We start from the raw sequence: 26,442 nt of genomic DNA, 5'->3' as shown, positions 1-26,442 counted from the left end.
TCAATGACGTTGATGAATATTTGAATTGAAACTTTTAGGTTTGTCGTTTAGTCCTTGAATTTATGTTAAAGAAGTTCTAAACTATTTGATATAATATTTAAATTTAATTTTATATCAGTTTGATTCTTAAATTTTTTTTAATATGTTAGAAATTTATTTGACTCAAAATTATTTTTAATTTTACAAATCTTGTATAAATATAAAGGTGAAAATTTAAAAATTTAAGAGTCTTTCAACAAGTTTTAAAAAGTAATGGAGTTTGGAATTATTTATGATGAAAAAGTTAATTTTGAATTTAATTTATACTTGGAAATAATATTTTGAAGCAATATTTTGCTTAGCAGACGTGTATATATATATATTTTAAAATTCCTCCACTTTGAACAAAAAGGAAAAAGAAAAAAAAAATTAAAAGAGCAATGCGTTTGCCGGGAGTCGAACCCGGGTCTATTGCTTGGAAGGCAATTATCCTAACCGTTGGACTACAAACGCTTTTGTTTTGATCATGCCAAGATTAATTATAAGATAATATTTCATAAAAACGACTAGATGACTACAACCTAAATTTTTTGGTGCAAAATTATGATAAGAAATTGATCACAGCGACCCACTAAATTACAATTATAAACAATTGATGGGAACGGGGAAATTGAGAAACCAAAAAAATTAGGATTATTGTATTGCTACAATAAATAAAACAGCATTCATTCTCTTTATAGTACATGTGCGTCGGCCTCTCTTAAGTAGATTCATTTGGTAGAGATCAATTGATCTGGTCTTCTGAAGAAACCCCCCCTTCACCAATGGGGGGAAAAGAAAATAAACAGACAAAATTCTTCTGATATAAACGACCTCTAAACACTGCCACCTTCATTAATCACTGTCATGGAGCGGGAGCACATTCTTGAATTGCTGTTGCTAGCTTATTCCGATCATCCTCTGTTTTTAATCGAATCAAGTACGTGCGGGCCACCACTGTATCTTTGTCGCCATTTTCGTTCGTATCACTTTCGCTCTACAAAAGAAAAGAGATTTTTGTGAGTACAGGCCTAACCCCAACTGCATTTCTAGTTCTGAGTGAAATTGTTCCATTCCATGTTATTCAAAGAGAAAAATAGAACATGAGATTGAACTGATCAAAGTCGTTTGTCAAGGTGGTAGCACGATAGCCATAGAAAACTACTCTCGGAACTCTTCAGCAGACTAGAAGTTAAACGCTACTTGTTTGATGCATATGAAGCAGAATTGAACAAACCAAATAATAATTCAATAGGTTGGCGAAAAGTATGAAGATGCTGATAAATCCTTACCGAAGTATGGAATATTGCAACAAGGGAATTCTTTTGAGTACTTGTTTTGATCCCTGGATAGATTGAAGCATTCAGAAGCAGTCTCCCCACCTATAAGCAGAATATTCAACACAATCGTTAGATAAGGGAAAAAAAGAAAAAAAAGAACAAACCGACGCCGAAGAAAACGAGAGCTGGGAATAGAAAAAAGTATTATCAAACAGTAAAAGATTAAGCACAATAAACCTTACATCATTTCGAATTACAATTGTTGGTTTGGATTCCTTTGTACCCTTGCTGATACCCTCCTTGCACTTGATGGAAAGCTGCCCTGTGCCCTTGTCTTTCCATGCATCTTTATCTGTTGGATCAGTTGACTGGATGTATACAACAGACAACGTGGTGTCAAGAATACTGTAATTAATCCAGATCCTAGGACTACTAAAAACTGAGAAACTTGAATAGGATTGAACGCAAGCTACTACTATCATTATGCAACAACTACTAATCAACAGTAAACAGAAGAAAAATGCTAATCAACAGAAAATTTTCTAGATGGAAATCATTATGCAACAACTACTATCATTTTAATTTTTTTTCCAGTTTTACTTCAGAAATTCATCAGCGTTTGAGGGACGTAAAACTGTTAAGCCGTTGGATCATGATAAACCAATTATATTTAGAAAGCTTGAGCTACAGCAACCACTACTATAACTTTTTTTAAACCATTTTTACATCAAATACCCATTCTACCTACTAAATTTATGCTTTCTCGTACGTTGAACTATAATCTTTGTTTGGAAACAAGTATATCTCAATCAAGCTCTCCAGTCTCAACTCTCACAGTACAATGCATTTTATGTGCTGGTCCTCATCTACCTCTTTTCTTCCTTTGAGAGCATGAGAATACCAGAAGGTAATATCAAACAAAAGGGACCCCCCTTCCAGTAAGAGGTCATAAAATCAAGTCAACACGCATCTAACCATAAATATATATAAATAAAATTAAGAGCAACAAATTTTCACAATGCAAACGTTGAAGAATACAGCTCAAAGAGAAATCGAACAACTTCCTGCGCTGTTGAAGTTCATGCAGAAAAGAGACATTTAAATTCCACTTTTCAGAAACAAATACCTTCACATAAAGCTTGCACTTAACTTCATGCACTACAACCACCCCTTTCTCTTCAGACTTCTTTACGGATGGGCTGCTTGGCTGCTCCAAGTCATTTTCTACAACCAAAACAACACCTCAAATTAAGAAAGCGGCACTTTAAAACTTAAAAACAACACTCAAATATTCTCCAGTCCAGGGAAGATACCCTGAGGTCAATTAAATTGAATTTTTTTAATTAAAAAAAAAAAGAAAAAAAAAAAGAAAGCAAAATCCTTAAACTTAATATGAAGTTTTCAACTAGTTGGACGGTGAAATGAAGTGACAAGTCTCATCAGCTGGAAAGAAAAAGACATGTACTACAACTCCCAATTAAGATCCTTGCTCCTCTCAACACCATCTTTGGATTTAAAATATCCTCCCTCCCTCCCTGAATTTACATGCGTTTATAGGCATTCACACTGACTCAATAAACAAATCCTAACAGATTTCCCCCACTCCTTACCTCCCCCATAATTGATCCTTGAAAACTAAGATTTTATAAGATGTATCCTCGGTTTGTTTGAGTTTTTCTTGGGATTAATACAGAACAATTAGGATTCATCAAATACATTAGCAACTCTGTACGCAAGAGAAATCTCTTTAATTGGGCACTGTAAAATTTGAGTCCAACTTTTCTATAAAAGAAAAGTCAAGAAAACTGAAATGAACTAACAATAGATGATCTATAATCCATTTAACCATTTTGAACTCAAAATTTGAAAGTTAAGTACCGTTCATATCAAGTTAAATCAATCTTACAACTTATCTCATTTATAATTTGCAAGTCTCAGTCATCGTTGGTGCAACATTGTATAACAGTTTGACCTTCACATTAAGATTAACCTACAGACCTACTAAATTATAAATATGAGCAAGGTAGCTTACAGAGATAAGAATCAATCAAGAAATAACTAAAAAAAATGTGCAAAATCTCAAGAATCTCACCGTCATCCGCATTCTCTGAATTCGAGACTGCAGTTTGACCAATAGAAACACCATTGGCAGGAACTGAATTTTTTAATCCTTGCCAAAGAGAAAAGAAAAGGCGTTAATTTAGAACCAAACTAAGGAATTGTTGGATAGTTTAATATTAGTTGCATTGCATAACAAAGCATGCTACTTTTAGTTGTCTAAGAACTTAATCATACCAAACAAAGGAACAGAGGACAAGTAATCAATGATAACTAAATGTTAAAAGATAATAAATCACATGCAAAAACTTGAATCAGCAAATAATAAAAAGTCTGGTCATTGTCCTAGTTACTATGAAAAATTCATATCATTAAAAGAAACTAATCCTAGCCTAACCAAATATAAACATTTGGGATAAATGGTAATTCAACAAAGTGTCAGTCTTTCTTTATTCAATGAGATCGCATCATAACCAGGTAGTAGTCAGGAGACTTGACAGATATTTGAAGTTCAAAGTGGGCAGCCCTAGCTCCGAAGGGCCTTTATACTCGTGACATTTCCTTTAAGTTGCCATGAGGGTGGTAACATTTTTGGTATCTAAAAACATCATGAGATCATATGTGAAATTACTGAAAATAGGGTCAAATCTAATCTCTTACAATTTTCTATGGTATCTAACATAAAATATATATATCATTATAGGGAAAAAGAAAAAAACAAAGGAAAATCCTCTTTCGTATTACAATTTCTCTAGTTATCAAATTTGTCTTACTACTCATGAAAATAAAGCTTATATATAAGCCATAACACTTCAAGTGAAGTAACCAAAGTGATGAACAAATATGGTTCCCACTTTGTTTTCATGTTACACAAAATTCAGCACATGGAACACCCAATAAAGACACCAAAATCTTTAATAAAATAATACTAAGAGCTAGCAAAGTAATGTTACCAAATATGCTAGGGGCTTGATGGTTGAACAATGCCCCAGAGGTCCATGAAGTTGCAATGCTCGTAGTTGCACTAGCAGGTGCAAAACTAGTTTGTCCTTGAAATAGTTTTACATCAGTCTTCTTGTGTTCAGTTTCTGTTTTCTTTTCAGACTTGAGAGATCCAGTAGGAGGTGAACTTTCTCCTTCAACAGCTTTTGCTTTGAGCCACTCGACAATATCACTAAACTTTTCCTTTGAATACAAAAAAAATAAAAATAAATAAGTCATGGATACAGATTTGATAAATAATTTGGATATGCAAGTCTGACACTTGGTGTAAAATTCAACTTGATACGCTTTAAACAAATGAACTCATGAGATGCAATAAATTTACAGCAAATAAAGTAGGGTGCATTTCGTTCTGCCAGATCAAAGAGGAGATGAGTGGGTAATAAAAGTTCACAAATTCTTAAACAAGTCAAATTGATTCCTCATTCTGTTAAAGATGTTGCATGTCTCCAAATTTTCTTAGGGGCAGATCAAAGCCATAATGCAGGACTTATATAAAACAATGCTGGAGTATAGATAAAATAGAACAAAACATTATGAGCACTTACCATAATACTTGAGGCATGAGTCAAGTAATCACGGATACCATCTTCCCAAAGTTCATCTGGATGATTTGTTAATTGTGACTGCACCCAACTGTATGCAAAAAAAAAAAAGTGTCATATACATTGAGTATCATATGGGTTTGGAATCCAAATATTGACACTTCTAACATTCTAAAATCATAAACTGTAGCAAGTACAACAAACTTCTTTCTAAGAAAATTAAGGAAATCGAAAATGATTAAGAGGTTCACTTGAATTTAACAATATATGGTCAACGCATGTATACCAAAACATAATGAACTAAAAAGCAGCGCTTTCGAATTATGGTATTCACAGTTAGACCTTGCGAATTGAGTGTTAAGTGCTCTCACATGCTGCCGAGAAGACTCCGCCCGGCGCACATCAAGTGTAGGTGTTTTTGTCTTCTGTTGTTGAGATGGTTCTGCTCTCTGAATATCGAACGAGGATCCCGCCAATATTCTTTTGTTACCAAACTGCATTAAATTTTCGGGAAAAAAAAGAGATAAATTTAAATTAAGCTTTTCAGACATCGTGTACTTTAATCCAGAAGTGCTTTAAGAAACGGATGTTTGAAAAACAATTAACGACAAAACCGTCGTCCATTGACTCCCTATTCTGTAGTAGAAAACTGGAAAAACCAACACAACTGAATGAAACGTAAGCCTTGTAACTTAAACCCCTATAAAGGAAGACTTTCAAACATCCAAACAAGCTAAGATTACCATTCGCATCCAGAAGCCAATAGAAGCAGACAAAAAGCACCGACCAAAAACGAAATTCAAGTACATGGAACTATTCTACTCGTTAGAATCCAAAGATTGGGGAAGAATGCTCAAGCATAGTTATGAAATCCATGAAACATAGCAAAATGAAGCAAAACACGCTCTATACAAATTCATACCCGAGCAATTAGTTCAAGATTATCATTGAAGCTGCCAAATATATTGAAAATCTAAAGTACGAAAAATGAAGAACAAACTAGGTTTCAGGGGATTGTGGAGAAAGAAAACTAGAACAAAAGGAACATACCACAGAATCGTTAGTGTCGGGATTCGAATCCGATAAGCCAGAGCGCTTAGTTCCTCTCATGATTTGAACAAATCTTGTAAAAGCGGAAAACAGTGAAAGATTTAGGGTTTTCCAAAATTTTACAACTTTTTTGCTTCAGAGCAGCTTGCTCAAAAGAGGAGAAAAGGAACGTTTTCGGAAGTGGGGAACTGAGATTTATGCAAATTAATTAAATGCATTAACGCCAGCCGTTGGATCAGGTGCGCACCAAACTTTCAACTGGAGCCGTTGGATCTGTTCATCGAGAAGAGAAAGACCACGTGGTCTTCGCCTTCGGCTTTGCTCAACTGTTTGTCCTCTCTTCCATGTGGAGCCCATCCCCTTATCTGGCCCACCAACAACTGGGCCTAAAGCCCACAACCTCGACCTACTATAAATTTTTATTATATTATATTTTTAAATAATTAATTTTATTTAAAGAATAAAAAAAATAGAAAAATATTTTTTTCTCGTTAGCTAGACGGGGTCAAAGACGGAGATTGTTTTCCTGTCTCCATCCTCACGGTCCCCTCCGTCCCCGAAATTATTTTTTCTGTCTCCGTCCCCATTTTTTTTGTTGAATCTATATATAAATATAAATAATTGTATTATGGTATTGAAATTTAAATTTTAAATATTCTTGTAAATACAAACCTAAACAATGAAAATAAGCTTGTTGGTATTGTAAATATTCTTTCCTTTTTCTAAACTTTACATTATATTTCAGTAACTTTGTAAAACTGTAAAAAAATAAAATAAAAAAAAATCTAAAACAGCTCTTTATTGATGAACAGACTGAAAGAACTCTCCATTAAAGGATTATATATATTCAAACCAATGGCCTCTTCTCTTCATCTTGTGTTTTTCCCTTCTCATCTTCTTCTCTGTGTGCTGATTTTGGTGTTCTTGAAGGCAACTTACTGTCAGGTAACATCTTCAGTACAATTCCCATGGCTATAAGCAGCAGCCCACTCCCATGCTGTTCTGTCATTGGCTTGGTGAATATCAGGTATGAAAGTAGAAGCGTCACTGCTTTTCTTGCTGTTGTTATCTGCGCACACGTTAGTAAACGATCATAACCCGAACCCGGTTCGTTAACGGTAAAACCCGTTGCTTGAACGGTACGATAGAACTCGAAGAAGAACGTACCATTGCGGTTGTGGCAGCGCCAAAAATGGCGATTAGAGACAGAACTGACACTTGCCCAACGAACGTCGCCATGGCTTCGAACACCAAGACTCCGTAGACATACGGGTGCTGCGATACATTAAGAATAAGTCAAGATATGAGATAAGGGCAGATGTTGACTAAGTTGCAGACAAGACATGCTAACCACAATGAGCTAAACAAATGGATAGTTGACTAAATAAACAGTTGACTTATAGGAAAAGAAGAAACATGGAGGCAAACATCAAACGAGAAAGTGGAAGACATTAACAGAGTTGGGTGAAGGTATTTACTTCAGCACAGGAAGTCCAGGCACGAAATAGCTCGCCCGTTAGCACCATCGGTACTACTAAGAAAGGGAGGCCAACTACGGTCGAGCAAAACAACATCTCGGTCTGCCAAAGACAATATCAAAACGTTATATCAAGAATCGAAACAACATAAACATGTTAGGAATCACGACTCTCCACTTTGAGCATAAACTCTCACGGCTTTGCTTTGGGCTTCCCCGAAAGACCTCATACTAATGGAGACGTATCCCTTACTTATAAACCTATAATCATTCCCTAAATTAGCCAACGTGGGACTCCCTCCCAACAATCCTCAATAAAACGACAATTGTTTCACGATACAAACATCTAGCACACTTCTTGAACGAATTGAATACAGAGAAATGATAATCAAACGTAGATTTACGAACGCCATCGAAGCTTACCTGTGTAGTATCAGGATTCATGGTAAAAATGGCTTCCTGCAAATTTCCAAGAAAGGCGTCCATAACAAGAGCGCTGCTTATCATAACAACACCAAATATACTGAAATTTGGAGAGGTCTGTGCATCTGCTAAGGTGAAGAGAATCAATCCAATCACTAACAGAAGAGCAGAGATATACTCATGAAGAGGGTATTTCCTTCTCAACCCAGGAATGAAGGCTCCCATTATCATAACAGGAAGCACCTAAAGTTTTACAAAGCAAAAGGGTCAATCTAAAATGGCAAAATCTAAACATATCATTGAAAATCTCAACAGGGTTTCCTGAATGAACACATGCCTTGGTAGATTTGAACATAATTTGTGCTGGATAATTCAGAAAAGCCAAGGATCCTTTGGTTAAGCCATGAGATCCCATAAGAACAGCTGAAAGCTTCACATATGTCTTCCATGGGTTAACCATTTGCTTGGTTGTGAACCCTTGGAGATAAATGAGAGCCAGATAAACAAAGCCTTGCACAAATGTGAAGTACCATCCATAACTACAGAACTAAAAATTGGTAAGAAAAGGGATTCAGCATAAAAACACAATAACTCAATTGAAGCAACAAGATAGGTTAATACCTGAATTTAAGACGATTATACACATATTCCTACAAATCAAGAACACCCATTATCAAAAGATTCAAAACAAAGAAACCCCAAAAGAAGATTGAAAGAAACAAACCTCGCAAACGCCATTAACAAGGTAGCCAAAGAAAAACCCAGAAGAGCAAATGAGAAACTGCTGCCATTTGGGTCGATCAGTGAGCGAAATCCCAAACAGGGACCTCGCTTGATCTTCGTTTTTCATCTTCCACAATCGTCAACGCAAAACAAAGAAACCCCAAGTTTAATTCGTATAAATCGCTGGAAATGTTTCTTTAATTTGAAAAAGTAGTATCAATTACATTAAGAAGAAAGGAATCGAAGCAGAGGAATCAAAGGGAGTATCTAATTTTATCTATTTTTTTCGTTCACTGCGTCTCTGTAAAGAGGCGTTGAGAGGCTTAAGACACACGTAGAAACGATTGCGCGACGCTTGTGGGTGGGCCTCGCGGTCTCTTGTAAAGCTGCCTGCGACTGGAAGGAACCGAGTAAGAAAGGAGGCGGAGGAGGTGTGTGAATTTACGAATATGGGTTTTTGTTACACGGCGTGTCTTTCGGTTTGGCTTCATGTACCACCGATTTTAGGGCGGAAATTACAGAAATGGCCTCGCCTGAGAAAAAGTCTTGGGATTATTATTATTATTATTTTTCAAAATCAGGTGGGATGTTTCGGTGATAGTTCGGCAGCCGCCTGTGAAATTGCATGGCCGAGTTGCCGTCGCTTTGGAAATTAAGAAATATATTTTAATATATATAAAATCATCAATAATTTTTTAAAATTCTTAATTTGATAATTATACAAAATATTTTGGATTTTGTCATTTTTAACCTCGTTGACTTGTGTCTATTAGAGCTGCACATGCCCATAAGATGAGGAGAGAAATGTCATTTTAATTAGGGAGAGTACTAAAACGAGTCAAGGACGGGATTATATTTTTTCGTCCTCGTCTCCACCTTTGATCCTGTCCAAATCTTGTCCAAATCTCTGTCCCACCTCACTTATTAAATAAATAAATAAATAAAATTTAAATGTGGAGAACTCTAGTGTAATACTGAAATTTTAAGTTTTTAAAAATTATATTTTTTTTTTTGCTCATAAAGTATTATTGAATTTATTAGGATGTCTTACCTTTTTTTTACTAGAAATTATATTAAAAAATAGAAAATATCATGAGGGACTGTTAAAAAAAATATAAAAAATGGAGAAAATTTTTTCAAGAGAAACACGATCCTCGTGAATTCTTTGCAGAAAATTTCTATTTCGAACCTCAACTAAAGATAGTAAAGATTTTTCGTCTCGTCTCCTCCTATAGACATCTCTAATTTACAGAAATAATATTGTAAATGATACTGTAAGTACATTTTAATTTATTCCATATTTTAATAGAATTTTTTATTTGTTAGGACAATAGAGTTTTTAGTCCTATTATAGAAAATGATATGTTAGGAAAACAATATAAAATTAAAATACAATTGACTAAATCAAGAAAAATCCATTATATTTTGGATTTGGTTTAAGATTTATTCCAAATTAAATTGGAATCAATTATGAAATTTCCAAATAAGGTAGAAAATCCCATATTCGTCCCCAAATCCAAATCTCCTCATATCATGTATAATTAGCTAATTAATATGATATTATTACGCGTGATTTAAGAGGATAGCTATGTGACACCCGAGTAAAAAAAAGAGTATATGAATGACAGCGATTCCAAATATAACATAGCTAAAAATAACTTAAAAGAAGCTACGTATAATTTCATTAAGATTTATGAAATTTAATTTAAAAATTTAACATAATTATACATGAAAGTATATTCTACGCAAATATGTGGTATGGTTGAGGAAATTTTAGCGTTCTATTATTACGATTTACCATAAATATCATATTTGAATTTTTATTATCGAGACGAATATTTTGTGGGATTGATATCTGTTTATTATAGGTGACCATTTATTTGGCAAATATGGTATATCCATTTATTGCTCTTTCCATTTTTTTTTATAATTTATTTGATTCGGTACATTATTATAAATAGAGGACTTTGACCACCATGTAGTTGTTGTGGTTTTAGTAAATATTCTCATGTTATTAGAGCCGTTTCTTCAGTAACTCTGTTCCTTTTTTCTTCATGGCTTATGAATCCTCTTCTCATCTTCTTCCTTTCGACACTCTAATCTATATGATCACCATTAAACTTTCTTCATCAAATTATCTTATTTGGAAAACTCAACTTCTTCCTCTCCTTGAGAGTCAAGACATGCTGGGCTATGTTGATGGAACTTTGGTTTCACCACCTCGTTTTGAATCAGAAACCTCTTCAACACTTAGTACCAAATATTTGGCTTGGAAAGCAACCGATCAACGACTTCTCTGTCTTCTACTCTCTTCTCTCACCGAGGAAGTTATTGTTTTCGTTGTTGGCCTCTCCACTGCACGTGATGTTTGGCTTGCGTTGGAGACTAGGTTTAGCCATCATTTGAAAGCTCTTGAACTGAGACTTAAGGATGATTTGCAACTGATGAAACGCGGCACCAAATCTGTTGTTGAGTATGGCCGTACCTTTAATACAATATGTGACCGACTTCATGGTATTGGCAGACCAGTCGAGAACATTGATAAAGTGCACTGGTTCCTTCGTGGAATCGGCACCGATTTTTCAACTTTTTCTACTGATCAAATGGCTCTCACCCCTCTTCCATGTTTTGAAGATTTAGTCTCTAAAGCTGAAAGTTTTGAGTTGTTTCAACTCTCCCTTGAATCTTCTAACTCCACTTGCATGATGTTCACACCCACTAATTGTGGTCGTACCTACGAAAGTCACCATGCATCCTTTAGCAACAAGCGAGGTCGTCTTCATTTTCACAACAACAACTCTTTCAACCGAGGACAAACCCACTCAGGTCAAGGGCGTCGACCATCTCGCTGCCAAATATGTCACATGGAGGGCCATTATGCTGACCGCTGCAACCAAAGATATGTTTGAACTAATTTTGCTCATACTCACCTTGTTGAAGCTTTCAACCGGTCTTGTTCTATTGCTGGACTTGAGGTTGTTGTTTAGTTTTTGAACACTGAAGTTTCAACCCATATGACCACCAATTCATCTATTATAGATTAATCTAAAAATTACCCACACTGGTACTAAGTTACAGGGATGCACCAAAAAATATCGAAGCACACAGGTACCAAATTCAAATTTTAAATCTTGACCTAAATCTTGGATATCGCACGTTACAAAAATTTGATTTAATTATTAATTAACTTATCTTCCGCTTTGAGTGAAGATTTCTCTTCATACCAAGCTTTAGTTCTTTTAGCAAGTTCGGTTTATTAAGATATTTAGTATTCTATTATGGTTTACTGCACAGATACCATATTTGACATTTTATTACCGATATTTATTGTGGTAAATAAAATATTTCTTTCCATTTATTGTTTTTTTTATTTCCTTTGTAATTTATTTAATGTAAATATTTCTTTCCATTTTTTTTTTTTCATTTTCTTTATAATTTATTTCTTGACTCTAAATAAGGAGTATTCACTATTGTCATTTAGGTACGGTGTTTTTAGTAAATATTTTCATTGTTATCACTCACATGCTTCGGAGAAATTAGTTTAGTATATTTTATCTTCACGTGCATGCTTTCTCGAGCAAAAGATCGATTCAAGTTAAACATGTTTAATTTGAAAGTTTTTATAATTGAGCCACAAAAAAAATATGAATTTGAAGTATTAAAAAAAAAAAAAATTATGTATCCTCGTTTACTCGAGTGACACACTCTTACTAGGTTGCTTGCGTTGCCTATCATTTTTTCCTTAAATAATAACACAATTTTAAGGCTTTGGAACTACTAACAAGATTTTAAGTCCAAACCCATATTTACATCAATTTATTCATTTAAAGAACAACAATGAACCAAAAATCAAATTAAAAAAGAAAATGAAAAAATCAATTCCAATTTCATTGAGATTTATGAAATGCAGTTTGAAAATTTAAAATCCTAGTCAGCAGCCAAGCCTACTTGCCACCTGTTACAATGGCAACGCCGCCATAATCCAATTCAAAATTCCATTCTTTATCCTTTCTTCTACTTAGACAAGTAGATTTGGCTGCTAATTAGCTCCAAAAAAACGGGAACAACAATAATCCAAGAAGCTAGGAGAGGTCGATTAATAGCTCATCAAACAAAGACATCCAAACCTCAGCTTCAAACTCCGCCGCCAACTCTTCCTTTTCTCCGGCCAAACTTCTCCATTTTCCGGCCTTCTCCATGTCCTTAATGTACAAAACCCGTCCCTCCGGCGACTCCCATCCCGTCGCCATGGCTTCTCCGGCATCCCCATTGATCCAATCTTCAGTGAATTTCAAGACCTGTGCTTGATCAAAATCAGCTCCTGTTCTTGCAATTGCGTCGTTTTCTTCGAGCTTCTCGTGGAAGAAATCGAGAAGCAGATTCTCTGTCGATGTCGTAGTTGATTTGACGAGCTTTAGAAGCTCAAATGCTTTCTGTTCCCTTTGGTTTTCTTTTCTCGAGATTGAGCCGAAATGTTGACGACCAACAACAATGTCTGCAAATCGTTTCTTTAAGTCTAGAGGTTCAAATTCAACTCCATTCTCGAATCGCTTCGGCTTATGTGCATGTTTTTGCTTCTTACCTGTTAAAGCAATGAATCCGTAGGACATTTGTTAGACCCAACTCAATTCTTCATAACCCAACTGATCAAATTTTTTTAATACTCCTAATTAAAAGTTTCAAACTTTGTATTTATCCACGCAATATTTTTTAATTAAAAGAAAATAGTCGGATGATAATCTCGTACGACCAAATACTCGAGAAAGCTATTATCGGTCCTAAACGTTCGGGGTTAGGGACAAAATTGAAAATATATAATTATCCTAGAGAGAGAAGAGGAGAGAGAGACCTTGGACGAGGTGAAGGTTGCAGTTGAAAGACGAGGGGGTGTCTTGATCTTCATCTTCAAAAGGAAAATCCAACACTGAAACTGGACTCAACTGTTCCTTTTCTTCTTCATTTGGCCATGGCTGTTATCATAACAAATAAACACAAATATTAAAATATTACAAACAAAAATAAAATAAAATAAATTTTTTTATTTTTAAAAATTAACCAATTTGATCATAACTCATCTGAAAATCAGCCATGAATATCGATAACTTGTCTTACAAGGTTCTAACATCTCTTATAAAAACAATAGATAATGTTTATAAATAAAAAAATGTCACAAAATAGATAATATTAGTAAAATAATAATAATACAATAAAAGACAAAAAAGGAATGCCCTCATTTTTATTTTTTTTTTTAATAATAATTTGATTTTTTTTATTTTTTTAAAAAAGAAAAAAATACTAATGATTTTCTTACCGACACATAAAAGCCAGCAGATGACAGACCAATAATATTAAAGATTAGTTTTCAATGGAATGGCATAAGTTAAGACATGGGGAGAAATCTCGTATCACGCGTACCATGAAATAGAAAGGTGTTGCAGGTTTGAAAGCCGTAGATCACGATGTATGGACACATGGCGAGATCTGAAGCCTCGAGGAACTCGATTTATTTAATTTGCGTGTTCCTGAGTTGTATTTTTACTTTTCCCAAGATATACCCCACACGTGAAATTAATAGACTCCCGCAGTCCAGCTGTATTTTCTCTATGTATTATTTTATCTACGCGAACTCTATAATTTAATTTTTATGAATATTTTAAAAATTATTTTGAAAGACCAATTTTCTCCCGAAATTTAATTAAAAAATAAAACAATTTAAATTTAAAACATCAACGGTGGAGATCGAATGGAGATATCAATCAGAGACGGTTATCAAATGCACGCAAAGCATGTGATTGAAAACTAAATCCTGACCTTAACGATATCCTCTCGGAAATCGGTGGTGGTAGGGGTGGTGGGGGTGGCGGCGGAAGGGGCGGTGGTTGTTTCCTCCATGGAATCTTTACCGAATGTTACGCCATCTCTTTTGCCAATGAGATTACCAGGCGAATCCTTATCGACTTTAACGGCGTCGTTTTCGCTGCAACTCTCGGAGTTACCGCTCGAAGACGACGGAATCATCTCCGATGTAAATTCGCTCTCCGTCCAACTGATACTATTACTACAGCTACTAATCGAGTTTCTTCCGACGACAGTCACGGCGGTGCACACAGCGGAATCGGAGCGAGACAACGGCGGTTCTTTCTCATCGAGAAATTCCTGAAACGATTTACACCGTCTGGTGTTCACATCCACAAAATCCTGTTTCTTCCAGAACGTTCGCAGAATCACCTTCCGTGAAAAACTCCTCGAACAAAACGGCTTCGGGTAAGAAGGCAAGGGGAATTTCTTGAAGGCTCTGACAACGGCATCGGAGGCTCTCTGCAAAGTGGAGATCGTGGAGAGCGCGATTTTTCGGGAGGCAGTTCGAGGAAGGAATCTTTTAGTTAGGGCAGAATCTTTAACTTTGAGATCGATTTCGAGAAGAAATCGGACGGTTGTGGCGCAGCATTGGCGGCGAGGAAAGGATCGGAAGCCATTGGAGGAGCAGGAACTGAAATCGTCGAGAAGATAATCCTTGAGCATGAAGGAGGTAGGTTTTTCCGGCGGAGGCTTGGAGATGATGCTCCAAGCGGAAGAATCAATGGACGCCATGAACAGAGAAATCAAATCTTAGAGAGAGAAAGGGAGAAACAGAGGATTTGAATTTGTGAAGAACGATGAGAGAGAGAGAGAGAGAGAGAGCAGAAGAGTACTAATTAGAGAAACATTCAGTACTGAGAGCATTAAAAGCAGAGTGAAGTTCCATTAATTCGATGAAGAAGATGAAGAAGAAGAAGAAGAAGAAGGTGAGAGGATGGTTCTTAGTGGGAGTGAAGTTCAAAAAATTTGAATCTGAAATGGAAATATATATGATTATTTTTTTGTTTTTGAATTTCAGTGAAGAAAATAAACAAATAAAATAAATATTTGAAAATTAGGGCTGGAAATGGACAAAGGTGAGACCCCTAGTTGACCTTCTAAAGCTAAAATGAGGAATATTATATAATTTCTTCGCTTTATTTTATACACTTTTTTACTGACTATTTCCACTCTTCACGCGCGTTAGCACGTGTGCATGCATGATGCATGCCCTATTAAATAAAACCCCTTTTTTCCTTTTTTTTTTATTTATAATTATTTATTATCTTTTTAAGAGTTTCAACTAAAACTTTTATAAACCCTAAACTCTCTTTAGAGTTTTTTAAATTAAAAAATGGTTTTTAACGAAGGGTAATATTGTAAATTTTGAACTTTGTTCATTAGATCAAAGTTCGAATCAAACTATGGATTTCAAATTATTTTTGTTCATGTCGTAGGAATATGAGATGATTAATCGTTCATCATGTATATCATAAGTATTTATATATATATATATATATATATATATAATATATATATATATATAATATATATATATATATACATATATATATACCGTTAGTATAAGTTTTAAAAATATTCATAAACTTTCAAAAGTAACACCCTAGAGATATTGTTTGAACTGTCCCTAAACAATTTTCGTCCATATTTAATGCCAATTTTTTTTCTTCATAAAGGTAAAGAGGGTTAACGCTACTTCCAAAATTGTATGAGTATTTTTTAAGTATAATATTAATAGTAAAGGTATTTTTGTATTAAAAAAAATTGTAGGGTATTGATATATATATATTTTTTTTTGAAGTAAAATACTAATTATTTCCTTCTAAAATTATTTTTGTAAAGACTTTTAAGGATATTATTAAAATTTTTGAGATTTTTATTAGTTTAATATATATAATCCCAAAAAGCATTTTTAATGAGTTTAAGAATCACTTTTACTGGGTCTAATCTCTTCACGTACTTCAACTTTTGGTCGTTAGCCAAATGACATTGTCTGTCCAACAGAAAAGCGGTTTTCGTTTCTGATTACTAAGAGGATACAAGGGTATAATCGTAAAATCATGTCATCCTGCCACGGATTCTACACGGAACGGAGACGCCGTCTGCCACCTACATGCTCCACGGTTCCAACACATAAAACGGGTTTCTTCTTTTTATTATTTATTTATTTATTTATTATTATTCCATTTTAAGTTAATTAAATTTCTTAGTGGATATGGTATTTGACTTCCCACTACTTAAATAAAAAAAATTAAAAAAAAAAAAAACTAAAATAAATGATTGAAATTGGAAGGTTAAATTATTATTTTAAATCATATTATTTAGTCGGCAATGATGTTAGAGTGGTATCTTTCCTAACAAGAGATGGTTTGAGGACGAACTAAGACGAGTTATTCAACAACCTTATATACATGAAATGTTTTGAGACGTATCTTTCTTAACAAAATTTTAATAACTAAAATGTTTCGAATGGTTTAATATGGAATGAAGATTTTATGGTACAAAAATGGGCTGACGCAGACTTATATACATGAAATTAGATGATCTGAGGGTAACCACAAACGCTAAATTTATAATCTAAGCACAAAGACTAAATTTATAAACTAATACAATCAACTAAAATATTAGAGGTTCGAATCAGTTGGAAAAATCAAAACTTCTTCGAGAAAAAGTCTATACACCGGTTACTCACTCTATAATATACTAAAAGTTCCACAATGACACGTCATGACTCATGGCCACATCATCCCACTCCACGTCATCATTTACACAAAAAGACGGAGGAGAAAGAAGAAGTCCTTCCGCCATGTTGGCAAGCAACATTGGCATATTCGACAAAGCCTCATCGTCGACATAAACCGGCTGGTCAGGACTCGCCGTGGGTTGACACAAAACGACGTCGTCCTCTTCCCGACACGCATTACATTCCTCATCCTTGCATTCATTCGCCGCCATCGCTGCTGCCGCTCGGATCACAGACGGGTCATCACTAGCCGGAATCGGAAACCGCCATGCCGAGTCAGCAAAATTGAGACAAGCCGACTTCCCTCTCAACGCGAGTGCAGCCACATCGTGTGCACGCGCCGCCATCTCAGCCGTTGGGTAAGTCCCGAGCCAAATCCTGGTCTTCTTATTCGGCTCCCTCATCTCACAAACCCATTTGTCGTTATTCCTCCGACGTACTCCTCTGTAGACCGGATGCCTCGTCTCTTTAAAAACCCGCCGACCCGCCGGGCGCTTGGGCTGGTTCGACGCCAGTATCACTTCCTCGTCGGAGGTAGCCACCGTGAGCGGATGCGTTCCGGCGTCAAAAAACGCCGACGACGATTCCGAATTGTAATTACAATTACCATAATAAGGAAGAGGATCAGAAAATTGAGAGAATAAATCCATTGGATATCAGATTCAAAGAAATTGGGTTTCTGGTTTGAAAATCGGAGACACTAGAGCTCAGAAGTTTATATAGTTTCGGCTGCAGGGGATTTTAACACGTGGTGCAAAGCAGCGAAATGCACACGCAAAATGCCCACAAAAGAGGGAACAAAGGCTTCCTTTTATTTTTTTTCCTTACAAAAGGGGGACCACACTCAGGAGTTTGACCGTTTGACCCAGTTTTTTTTTAATTTTGTTGCTGACGTGCTTACTTTTGATGAAACATGAGCATGAAATGATCAAATTTGGTACTTGATTAGGTTTTGTGTCGGGTTTTTAATTATTCAAGTTTAGGGAATTTGGTCGAAAATTGGGCTATTCTCATATTGGAATAATTATAAATTTTCGACCTAATCTGCTTATTTTAGCATGATTGAATCGATTACATGCGTATTACGATTCTTCGGATAATTATACCTAAGGTAACTCTCGTTAACTAGGAGAGTTTACTCTAGACAAACTTAATGACTACCATCAAATGACTGTTAATTCATTCCCTCTCGAGAAAGAGGTCTTTCACTTTTTAAGGTCGGTGAGACACCAGGAGACACCTAGATAGTGTGCTACTAAGACCCACGTATCTTTTTGTTTTAATCTTGAGTTTTTCTCCGACATATAAGCTAGGTTTAGACCATAGCATTTATATCAACCGTTAAGAACAACGACCCATTTGTTTATTTTCATAATAATATGATATTATCCGCTTTATACCAAAAAAAAAAAAAAAAAAAAAAAAAAAAAAACCTTGTCTCCGATTATATATCTCATGTTTAACATACTAATAAATGGTAATAATCATATTTAAATTTTAAATTGAGGAATGAGCTGTTTGTTTGTTTACTGCGCGTTCACACGCGACCTCAGACAGCTGTCATACGGTTGGCCCACGTAGTTACGGGAAACACGTCGGCTAAAATTTAAAAAATAGTTTAAGTTGGGCTTAAAAAAAAAGCCTTTTAGACTATTTTGGGCCGTGATCTCATTGGTCAAGCCAAGGTTGGCCCATTGAAAGAGATCGTTGGGCCCACTTAAAGTGGAATGAATTAGTGTATCCCAACTAACACTAATAACCATTTTAACCGATTGCTGTCTTAATTCTAGCAACCTAACCCGACCCAACCCACAACATACAAAAACATTGAAATTAAAAATGAATTGGGTCATAATGTTTCGAAAAACGACACGTCGCGAAAGATGCGCATGTGACTAAACATTTGAAAAGTGCACGAAAGGATCAAAACTCTTGAACGCAAAGCAAAGAAAATAGAAGAAATATATATATATATATATATATAAAGGCCCAAAGAAGTAATGATTGAAATTGATAGGGAGAGGAAGGGGTAAGGGAGAGGTTGTATTACCAAATTTGAGGGACCTTTTGAAGAGAGATTTTTTAGGCTTTTCAAATAAAAAATGCCCAAATAGGTACAATTTTGGGTCAATCTTCTCCTCTTTTCCTCTTTTTCTTGCACACAATTTGAGGACCCCAACATTGCAAGCTAACTTTTCTTTTTAGTTTACGAACCGATACCCTTAACTTAGGTGACTGAAGTATCGAACAAAAAATATAATTTGTTCGAGGGTTCTAGAGATTATTAGAGAGCTCTAGAGAAGGAGACTCTATGGACTAATTAAGTAAAAAGAGTCGTAAGATGTTGATTGTACGGAAGTTAGGAGCTCTTTCTCGTAGTTGTCGGAATCAAATGAAGGTCCCAACATAACCAATTATAGAAGCTCAACTGAAAAAAGGTCGTTCAAAACGGGAGCACTGAGACGAGATTATCGAAGATTATTACTAATAATCCAATATTTTGTCAAATCTTTCATTAGATGCTTTGTCCCACCTCCCTTTACTTTTATTCCACATTTTCTAACACAAATTTTGAGAAACCCTAAATTACAAGCTAACTTTTTTCTTTTTTTTAAAAGAGTTTTGTTTTTAATCCATTTTTTTTTTTTTAAATGGATATTTTCCGACCAACTTTTGTTAAGAGTCATTGATACCTGTCTTGAAAAGTTGAGATTTAAAGTCGGTAATATAATATATATATATATATATATATATATATTTATTTATTTTTCTTGTGCGAAAAGTTTGACTAAATGCTTTAATATATTCAACGATCTTGACCTTTTTGTTTATTTTTTCCTCAAACAATTTATTATGGGTAGATAGTTTATAGTTAATTTAGTTAAAAGTGTCCCCTCTAAGTTGGGTTTACCTAACCATTCAGAAATTGATTATAATCATAACCAACATTATTGGTAATGAATATGGTATTTCGTAATTGAAAACTTTAGTGTTTTGTTACTAGAACGCTCTCTTAAATTTTTGATCAATTTAATTACTAGATATGCTACAAGATTCATATATATTGATGATTTACATAAAGAATGCAACTAAAAAGTTCGAGACCCATTATTGAAATACTCAGAAACCCTAACTCGAGCAAATTGTTATGCCTTGAAATGGTGATTGATGTCGTGTCTACTGAGTTATGCTCGAATTGGTATTGAACTTTCATATTTTAAATCTATTGAATCTCACGTTGTTAAGTTTTATTGAATTAAGTGAATTGTCGTTTTTCTTATTTTACGCATGAATTTTAAATTCTATGTCGATATTTTCTTTGTACAAAGACGAAAGATTAAAATGATTAAAAATATATCTAAAAGTTTGAAAAATTATAATAAAATAGACATGATGAAAGTTTAGATATCAAAATTAAAAAAAAATCTCGACTTTTTACTTGATTTTCTTCGCAACTTTTAATATATTTTACGCGATCTCGTTCCCACCTATAAAAAATCAACTCCTCCATGACCACCAAACCTTTGAACTATAGTCGAGTGTCTCAACTTTTATAAGAAATAATTCATTCCCTCTTTCAACTGATGTGGGATCTCACAATCCGCTCTCTTTTGTGGCCCAACATCCTCACTGGCACACCTTTTGGTGTCTGGCTTAATACCATTTCTAACTGCTAGCAAATATTGTTTGATTTGGCCTATTATGTATCGCTGCCAGCCTCACGGTTTTAAAACCCGTCTACTAGAGAGAAACTTCCACATCCTTATAAGGAATATTTCGTTCCCTCTATAACCGGTGTGAAATCTCACACAAGACATGCTAAATGAACCCGTATTGGTTTGTGGGGGATACTTTTTATTCTTAGAAATACGTCAAGGCTCTCATCAAATACATGAAACTTAAGTGAAGCAAGAATTGTGTCTATTCTCTAAAGAGGTTTGTGAGGACACTCTTTACTCTGAACATGGTCATGTCGTTAGAGAAATTGAACGTCAAATGGAAGAATGAAAGTATGAAAGTGGGGATGTCGGCCAACCTCTATGTCTCTCTCTCTCTAGTCAAACTTTCAAAAGTCATTACATAAATCTCCATTTTGGATTCATTTTGTTGTATTCACATGATCCCTCTCACGAATTTGACGTAGTACACTGTCTTTCAAGGGAAGCACGTTTAATTATAAAGTTTTTATGATTAAATTATCGAGAGGGAAGATGCACTTTATTGATATAGGTCGAGATTCTTAATTTTTTCAAGCCTTCTTTAGTAATCTTATCCTCGTGATAGCTCTCGTTTGGATGTGATATTGATTCATTCATGTATCATTTCTTTACTCATATGTCACATGCTCACTAGTTTCTTTGGTTCGTCCCCCGAACCACATCTTATTTGAAGTTTGAAAAAGAAGAAAGGGCCGAACTGAGCTTCGTTATTCTAATGGCTGACCTTCCTGAGAGAGAGAAGGTCTGAGAATATGCAGACGATGCATCATGGTTTGGTGGCACCATGGGTGCAGAAATTAGTTATCGTTTTTAAAAGTCGACATGTCGGTGGGTTTGTCGTTCAAATCTAAAGAGGGAACAAAATAAAAGGGTCAAAGATTATTGTGAGTGGTGAGCACATTTCTTATTTTGTTTTGGAATGTGAGGACCCTACCAGGTTATATGAGCATGTCGTCGGTTTTGGCCCATTACTTATCACTATTAGAAAGAGGTTTTCACACCTTTATAAGTAATGCTTCTCATTTCTCTCTCCAATCGTTGTGGGATCTCACAGTTCACTCCCATTGAAGGCTAAGCGTCCTTGTTGGTATACGCCCGGTGTCTAGTTTTGATACCATTTGTAACAGTCTAAACCCACCGCTAGCAGATATTGTCCACTTTAGCCCGTTATGTATCGTCATCAGCCTCATGACTTTAAAATGTGTTTACTAAAGAGATTTCCACACCCTTATAACGAATACTTCATTTCTCTTTCCAACAGATACGAGATCTCACAATTCACCTCGTTTGGGGCCAACGTTCCTCTCTCCATTCGACATGGGATCTCACACAAATTTTGCTCATAACCTTACAAATTTGTGTTTGTATGATCTTAAACTTACAAAACTTTAATAATCTTTTAAACTCTCATTAAAAAATTAGAAAATATAAGATTTATTAGATAATTTTAAAAATTAAAAATTTATCAAACACAAAATTTAAAAATAGATAAAATTAAAACATGAAAAATAGAGAAAATTTAACTATTAATTAAAAGAATAAAAATAAACATTAATCCCTGTTTTTTTAAGGATGAATAGGGAGGGGTAGTGATGTGATGTCTATGTGTTGTCTGATGACAGTTGAGCGGTGAAACAGTTAGAATAAAGTTTTATAATAATGTTTGTGACAAATAATTATTTTTATTTAAAAAAAAACGGTTTGTGACAAATAATTTTAATTTAGTACAAGAATCTTTTTATGAATCAAATAATTTGACTTTTTGAATGGAACAATGGGACCCCATGAAGTTTTTGACTCATCATCCTTTCTCTTCACCTTTTTCCAACACAAAATATCATTTTTTTAATTTACATAAACCCTTACTACGTAATTTGTGGGACGGGATCTTGATTACTTCACCAATAAATAAATATACGTGTATATATATATATACACACACATGTATGATACACGTCAATCTGTCACGACTCAAATTTTGATTAACAAAACTATTAATATTCATTTTTCTCTCCTTCTTGCCTTGCCTCTTTTGCTTCAAAGTACTCGTGTTTGGTGAACGACCCAGATCCACCGCTAGCAGATATTGTCCTCTTTGGACTTTCCCTTTTGGGCTTCCCCTCAAGGCTTTAAAATGCGTCTGCTCGGGGAAGGTTTCCATACCTTTATAAATGGTGATTTGTTCTCTTCCCCAACCAATGTGGGACATCACATAGAAATTCTATGTTGGGTGACTTCTTGTGTCGCCTTCTTTTGCTTGGAGCAATTCTATGTTAGATAACCTCCTGGAAATTGTTCTACAATGCATGTAAGTGAAGACAAAAAAATGTTAGAAGGACTCGTGTTAATTTATGAGAATAATCTTCCCTCTTAGAAGCAGAGAGTAAGTAACGTGACCATGTCATTAGAAATGTAAGGGAACATCCAGACTATCGGGTGCCGAATTCAGATACCAAACTTTAATCCAAATCCTAGCCATAAGTTATTGATAGACGATTTTCATCTGTATAATAACGAGTAGTTTTGAGATAAAGTACGAAGTTTAGGTTATATTTTTTTAATTAATTTAACGTAAAATCAAATCGACCCGAATTAATAATATTATTATTTTGATAAAGTGTGTGAGGTATGATGATGATTGATTGGAATGAAAATTTCCAATAAGTAATTGTGTAGAAATATATTGTGGGTGGGGGTACAATAAGCATCTCAAAAAGTTTCCATTATACCAGAGTTTATTGTTATCCCCTAAAACCATCAACCCGAAACCACTTTTATTATTTCCTATAACGGTCCAGAAACAGTACAAAATATGTTAAAATGATTCGTCAATCTTAAAAATAATTCAAGAGAAACATGTAATCTGATTATACCGTAAAACTGCAATAGAATGTTGGAATCATACCCGAATTTTGGTCCTAGGTTGTTGTAATGTAATGTTTTAATGTTGTAATGTTTTAGTTACCATCATAGTTACAACCAATGAATAGACCAAAAAAAGTATACCACAAATCAAAACTTTGTAGTTAATCTTAATTCATTATCATCACAAGTAGCTCCATAAGCTTTCCGTTCCATCTGAATTCTCGATCGAGTCATCGGACGGTGGCGGCGAGTTTATTCTCGGCGGTGACACCATCATCCCCTCAGCCATATCAGCCAGCAAACTCGGCATACCAAAAATCTCTTCTTCATCCACAAACTCCTCCGTTTTCAACAACGTTGTATTGCTACAATCTTCAACCGTAATAATCTTCGTATCATCAATATTACTACAAGCGCCTTCAACTTTCTTCAACGTATTAGCAGCGGAAGCAGCAGCAGCAGTAGAAGCAGCAGCGCGTATATCGATAGGAGAAGTCGAGGCAGGAATAGGGTAGGAGGGAATGGAGGCAGGGAAGTTAAGGACAGCGTCGTCACCTCGAAGAGCAAGTGCAGCGACGTCGTAAGCAGCAGCAGCCATCTCAGGCGTCGGAAATGTACCGAGCCATATCCGCTTCGTCTTACGTGGCTCTCGAATCTCCGACACCCATTTGCCGCTCCGGCACCGGATTCCTCTATACAAAGAATGCTTCTTAGTTGAAGAAGAAGAAGTAATTGAAGAAGCCATGGAAGATGGTGGTGGCGGCGGCGGCGGCGGCGGCAGTTCTTGAACCAAAGCTCGTGGTTCAGCCACTTGGGTGTTTGGATTTGGATTTGGATTAGGATTTTGGGATGTGGGGACAGAAGGAACAAGAGGGTCAATGGGTGTTTGGCTCAGCTCGTTCATTGGGAGCTTTTGGTCACCCATATATACTCAAAAAGAGAGGGATTTGGAAGAGGGTTTGGTGGAGAATGGTATTAGGAGGAGAGATTTAGACACCAAATATTTAAGAACAAAGAAAGAAGCGTGGGGAATTCGTGGGCAGCGATTTAGGGTTTAAGAGACAGTGAAGAACAAGCACACGCTTTAGCAAGGGGTTTGGATAGCTAGCAATTAGCTGTGTTTATACGGCTGCCTTCCATATGGACTCAATAAGGGCCACCTCTATCCCTTTCGCACTAAAAAAGCAAGCTTTATTCCACACTAGGGCTTTTGTATGTGTAATTGTCTCTATCAAAATTCTTTGTCAATCTACTCAATTTTGCAAAAAGTTTTCATTTTTAGAATTGGGTTTCGATCATTTATGTCTAATTTCGAAGAAATTATTCGATGAGACTGGTAAATTTTTCAGCGTTGGATGTATGAGAGAAAAGTATCTCGAATTTTACAACAATAATAAACCATTGATGATCTGATGATTAGAGTTAGTGAGCCATGTATTAGGCTACCATTTCGCACGGTTACAGGGTGTAACGGCCTTGATCCACCGCTCGCCGATATTGTCCTCTTTGAGCTTTTCCTTAGATTTGTGATTTCTTACAACGTGTATGTGTATGTGAAATCTCACATTAGTTAGAGAGCGGAACGAAACCTTTCTTGGCGTGGGAAATCTCTTTTTAGCAGAGGTGTTTTAAAGTCTGGAAGGGAAGCTCGAAAGGAAAAGCCCAAAGAGGACAATATTTGCTAGCGGTGGATCTGGATCGTTACAGATGGTATAAGAGCCAGACACAGGACGATGTGTCAGCCTTTTCGCTATTCTCCGAAGGGGATAGACACGAGACGGTGTGCCAGTAAGGACAATGGGCCCCAAAGGGGAATGGATTTGGGGGTGGTCCCACATCGATTCGAGGAAGGAAAGGGTGCCAACGAGGACGCTGGGCCCTGAAGGGGGTGGATTGTGATGTACGGTGTGGGTGCTCGACTGCTCCCTATTCAATTTTTGGGCCAATTTTTCTTTGGTACTACCAAAAAATGAGATTTGTGTGGAATTCGAGTTTGCTGTTCCTACCATTACCAAACCAATATCTATTTTGTTTAGTAGTTCAGTTCCATTAATAACCCATATCGCCGGCTGGCCGGGAATTTGCCGGCGGGAGCTGCCGGCGGCTACCAAATGAGAAGCCTCCATGTGGGTTAATTATTAATAAACCTAATTGTTTTTACTGAAAAAGCATAAGGAATAGGGCCTTAAATGCTACACAAAACCACATGCTTCTGTTCCCTTCTTGAATCTTCCTTTTCTTTCCTCTTCTTTTTAGAAACTCTTTCCTAATTAAGAAAAATTAGTGGAAGCACTTTTTAAAAACCACATGATTTTTTTATAAATTCAAAGATAAACTTCTAATCTTTATTGGTTATTAATTATTTTAATAAATAAATAATATTTTTTTTAATGTAAGTACTGTGATAATTCAATGGATAAAATACCCTTTAACATTTAAAAATAAAAAGAGAATAGAATTTTTGAAGAAGGTCCGGTTAAATAAAGGTTTGGAATAGAAACTACTCAACCAAAAGAATAGACAGAGGATTTAATTGTCTCAATTGTATTGGTTGGTTTTGATTTAATTATCTTCTTCAAATTCTATAAAGGTTCAAGAGCTTACCGACGTTGAAGGGATATATTTGATTCGAGACGCTCTACCTCGTAAAAGAACAGTTCAACCCTAATTCAAGAAGAAT

General features: G+C 35.4%; 5 protein-coding genes and 1 non-coding gene across 8 annotated transcripts; all 6 read right to left on the bottom strand.

The window, feature by feature from the left end:
• Positions 1 to 420: 420 nt before the first annotated feature.
• Positions 421 to 492, bottom strand: TRNAG-UCC. The gene has a single exon. It is a non-coding gene; the product is annotated as a tRNA-Gly (tRNA).
• Positions 493 to 649: 157 nt separating this feature from the next.
• Positions 650 to 6,121, bottom strand: LOC111430301. Of its 3 annotated transcripts, none has more exons than XM_023066499.1 (9): positions 5,954 to 6,121; positions 5,246 to 5,397; positions 4,907 to 4,994; positions 4,310 to 4,541; positions 3,391 to 3,468; positions 2,425 to 2,522; positions 1,541 to 1,666; positions 1,311 to 1,400; positions 650 to 1,015 (listed from the first exon to the last, which is right to left on the bottom strand). In XM_023066499.1, the coding sequence occupies exons 1-9, from the start codon at positions 6,011 to 6,013 to the stop codon at positions 884 to 886; spliced, it is 1,056 nt and encodes a 351-aa protein (XP_022922267.1). In that variant the 5' UTR covers positions 6,014 to 6,121; the 3' UTR covers positions 650 to 883. The 3 variants fall into 3 exon arrangements, with proteins under 3 accessions (XP_022922267.1, XP_022922268.1, XP_022922269.1); XM_023066500.1 differs by having other exon boundaries at positions 2,425 to 2,523; positions 3,395 to 3,468; XM_023066501.1 differs by having other exon boundaries at positions 5,275 to 5,397; positions 5,954 to 6,089.
• A 514-nt stretch (positions 6,122 to 6,635) lies between these two features.
• On the bottom strand, positions 6,636 to 8,995 carry LOC111430181 (UDP-galactose/UDP-glucose transporter 2-like). The gene is made up of 7 exons (XM_023066346.1): positions 8,578 to 8,995; positions 8,475 to 8,503; positions 8,191 to 8,392; positions 7,854 to 8,096; positions 7,432 to 7,533; positions 7,121 to 7,228; positions 6,636 to 7,022 (listed from the first exon to the last, which is right to left on the bottom strand). The coding sequence occupies exons 1-7, from the start codon at positions 8,701 to 8,703 to the stop codon at positions 6,801 to 6,803; spliced, it is 1,032 nt and encodes a 343-aa protein (XP_022922114.1). The 5' UTR covers positions 8,704 to 8,995; the 3' UTR covers positions 6,636 to 6,800.
• Positions 8,996 to 12,445: 3,450 nt separating this feature from the next.
• LOC111430353 lies at positions 12,446 to 15,352 on the bottom strand. Its single transcript, XM_023066572.1, has 3 exons — positions 14,388 to 15,352; positions 13,426 to 13,546; positions 12,446 to 13,158 (listed from the first exon to the last, which is right to left on the bottom strand). Exons 1-3 carry the CDS (start codon positions 15,165 to 15,167, stop codon positions 12,659 to 12,661), a joined length of 1,401 nt encoding a protein of 466 aa, XP_022922340.1. The 5' UTR covers positions 15,168 to 15,352; the 3' UTR covers positions 12,446 to 12,658.
• A 1,765-nt stretch (positions 15,353 to 17,117) lies between these two features.
• Positions 17,118 to 17,840, bottom strand: LOC111430380 (dehydration-responsive element-binding protein 1A-like). The gene has a single exon (XM_023066602.1). It carries the CDS (start codon positions 17,826 to 17,828, stop codon positions 17,139 to 17,141), a length of 690 nt encoding a protein of 229 aa, XP_022922370.1. The 5' UTR covers positions 17,829 to 17,840; the 3' UTR covers positions 17,118 to 17,138.
• Positions 17,841 to 23,759: 5,919 nt separating this feature from the next.
• On the bottom strand, positions 23,760 to 24,951 carry LOC111430369 (ethylene-responsive transcription factor ERF027-like). The gene has a single exon (XM_023066586.1). The coding sequence runs from the start codon at positions 24,685 to 24,687 to the stop codon at positions 23,944 to 23,946; it is 744 nt and encodes a 247-aa protein (XP_022922354.1). The 5' UTR covers positions 24,688 to 24,951; the 3' UTR covers positions 23,760 to 23,943.
• Positions 24,952 to 26,442: the final 1,491 nt, after the last annotated feature.

The sequence above is a fragment of the Cucurbita moschata genome, unplaced genomic scaffold, assembly GCF_002738365.1.
Source record: "Cucurbita moschata cultivar Rifu unplaced genomic scaffold, Cmos_1.0 Cmo_Scf00033, whole genome shotgun sequence".
NCBI lineage: Eukaryota > Viridiplantae > Streptophyta > Magnoliopsida > Cucurbitales > Cucurbitaceae > Cucurbita > Cucurbita moschata.
This window is presented reverse-complemented; position numbering and strand designations above follow the sequence as displayed.

Coding starts and splice junctions, on each gene's coding strand:
- LOC111430301 (XM_023066499.1), bottom strand. CDS start 6,013: ATGAGAGGAACTAAGCGCTCTGGCTTATCGGATTCGAATCCCGACACT. Junction 2,523..3,390: donor TTCAGAGAATGCGGATGACG/GTGAGATTCTTG, acceptor TTTTGGTTGTAG/AAAATGACTTGGAGCAGCCA. Junction 1,667..2,424: donor AGTGCAAGCTTTATGTGAAG/GTATTTGTTTCT, acceptor GTATACATCCAG/TCAACTGATCCAACAGATAA.
- LOC111430181 (XM_023066346.1), bottom strand. CDS start 8,703: ATGAAAAACGAAGATCAAGCGAGGTCCCTGTTTGGGATTTCGCTCACT. Junction 8,393..8,474: donor TATAATCGTCTTAAATTCAG/GTATTAACCTAT, acceptor TTAGTTCTGTAG/TTATGGATGGTACTTCACAT. Junction 7,534..7,853: donor TGAATCCTGATACTACACAG/GTAAGCTTCGAT, acceptor TGTCTTTGGCAG/ACCGAGATGTTGTTTTGCTC.
- LOC111430353 (XM_023066572.1), bottom strand. CDS start 15,167: ATGGCGTCCATTGATTCTTCCGCTTGGAGCATCATCTCCAAGCCTCCG. Junction 13,547..14,387: donor TCCGAGAGGATATCGTTAAG/GTCAGGATTTAG, acceptor TTATGATAACAG/CCATGGCCAAATGAAGAAGA. Junction 13,159..13,425: donor CAACCTTCACCTCGTCCAAG/GTCTCTCTCTCC, acceptor TTGCTTTAACAG/GTAAGAAGCAAAAACATGCA.
- LOC111430380 (XM_023066602.1), bottom strand. CDS start 17,828: ATGGATTTATTCTCTCAATTTTCTGATCCTCTTCCTTATTATGGTAAT.
- LOC111430369 (XM_023066586.1), bottom strand. CDS start 24,687: ATGGGTGACCAAAAGCTCCCAATGAACGAGCTGAGCCAAACACCCATT.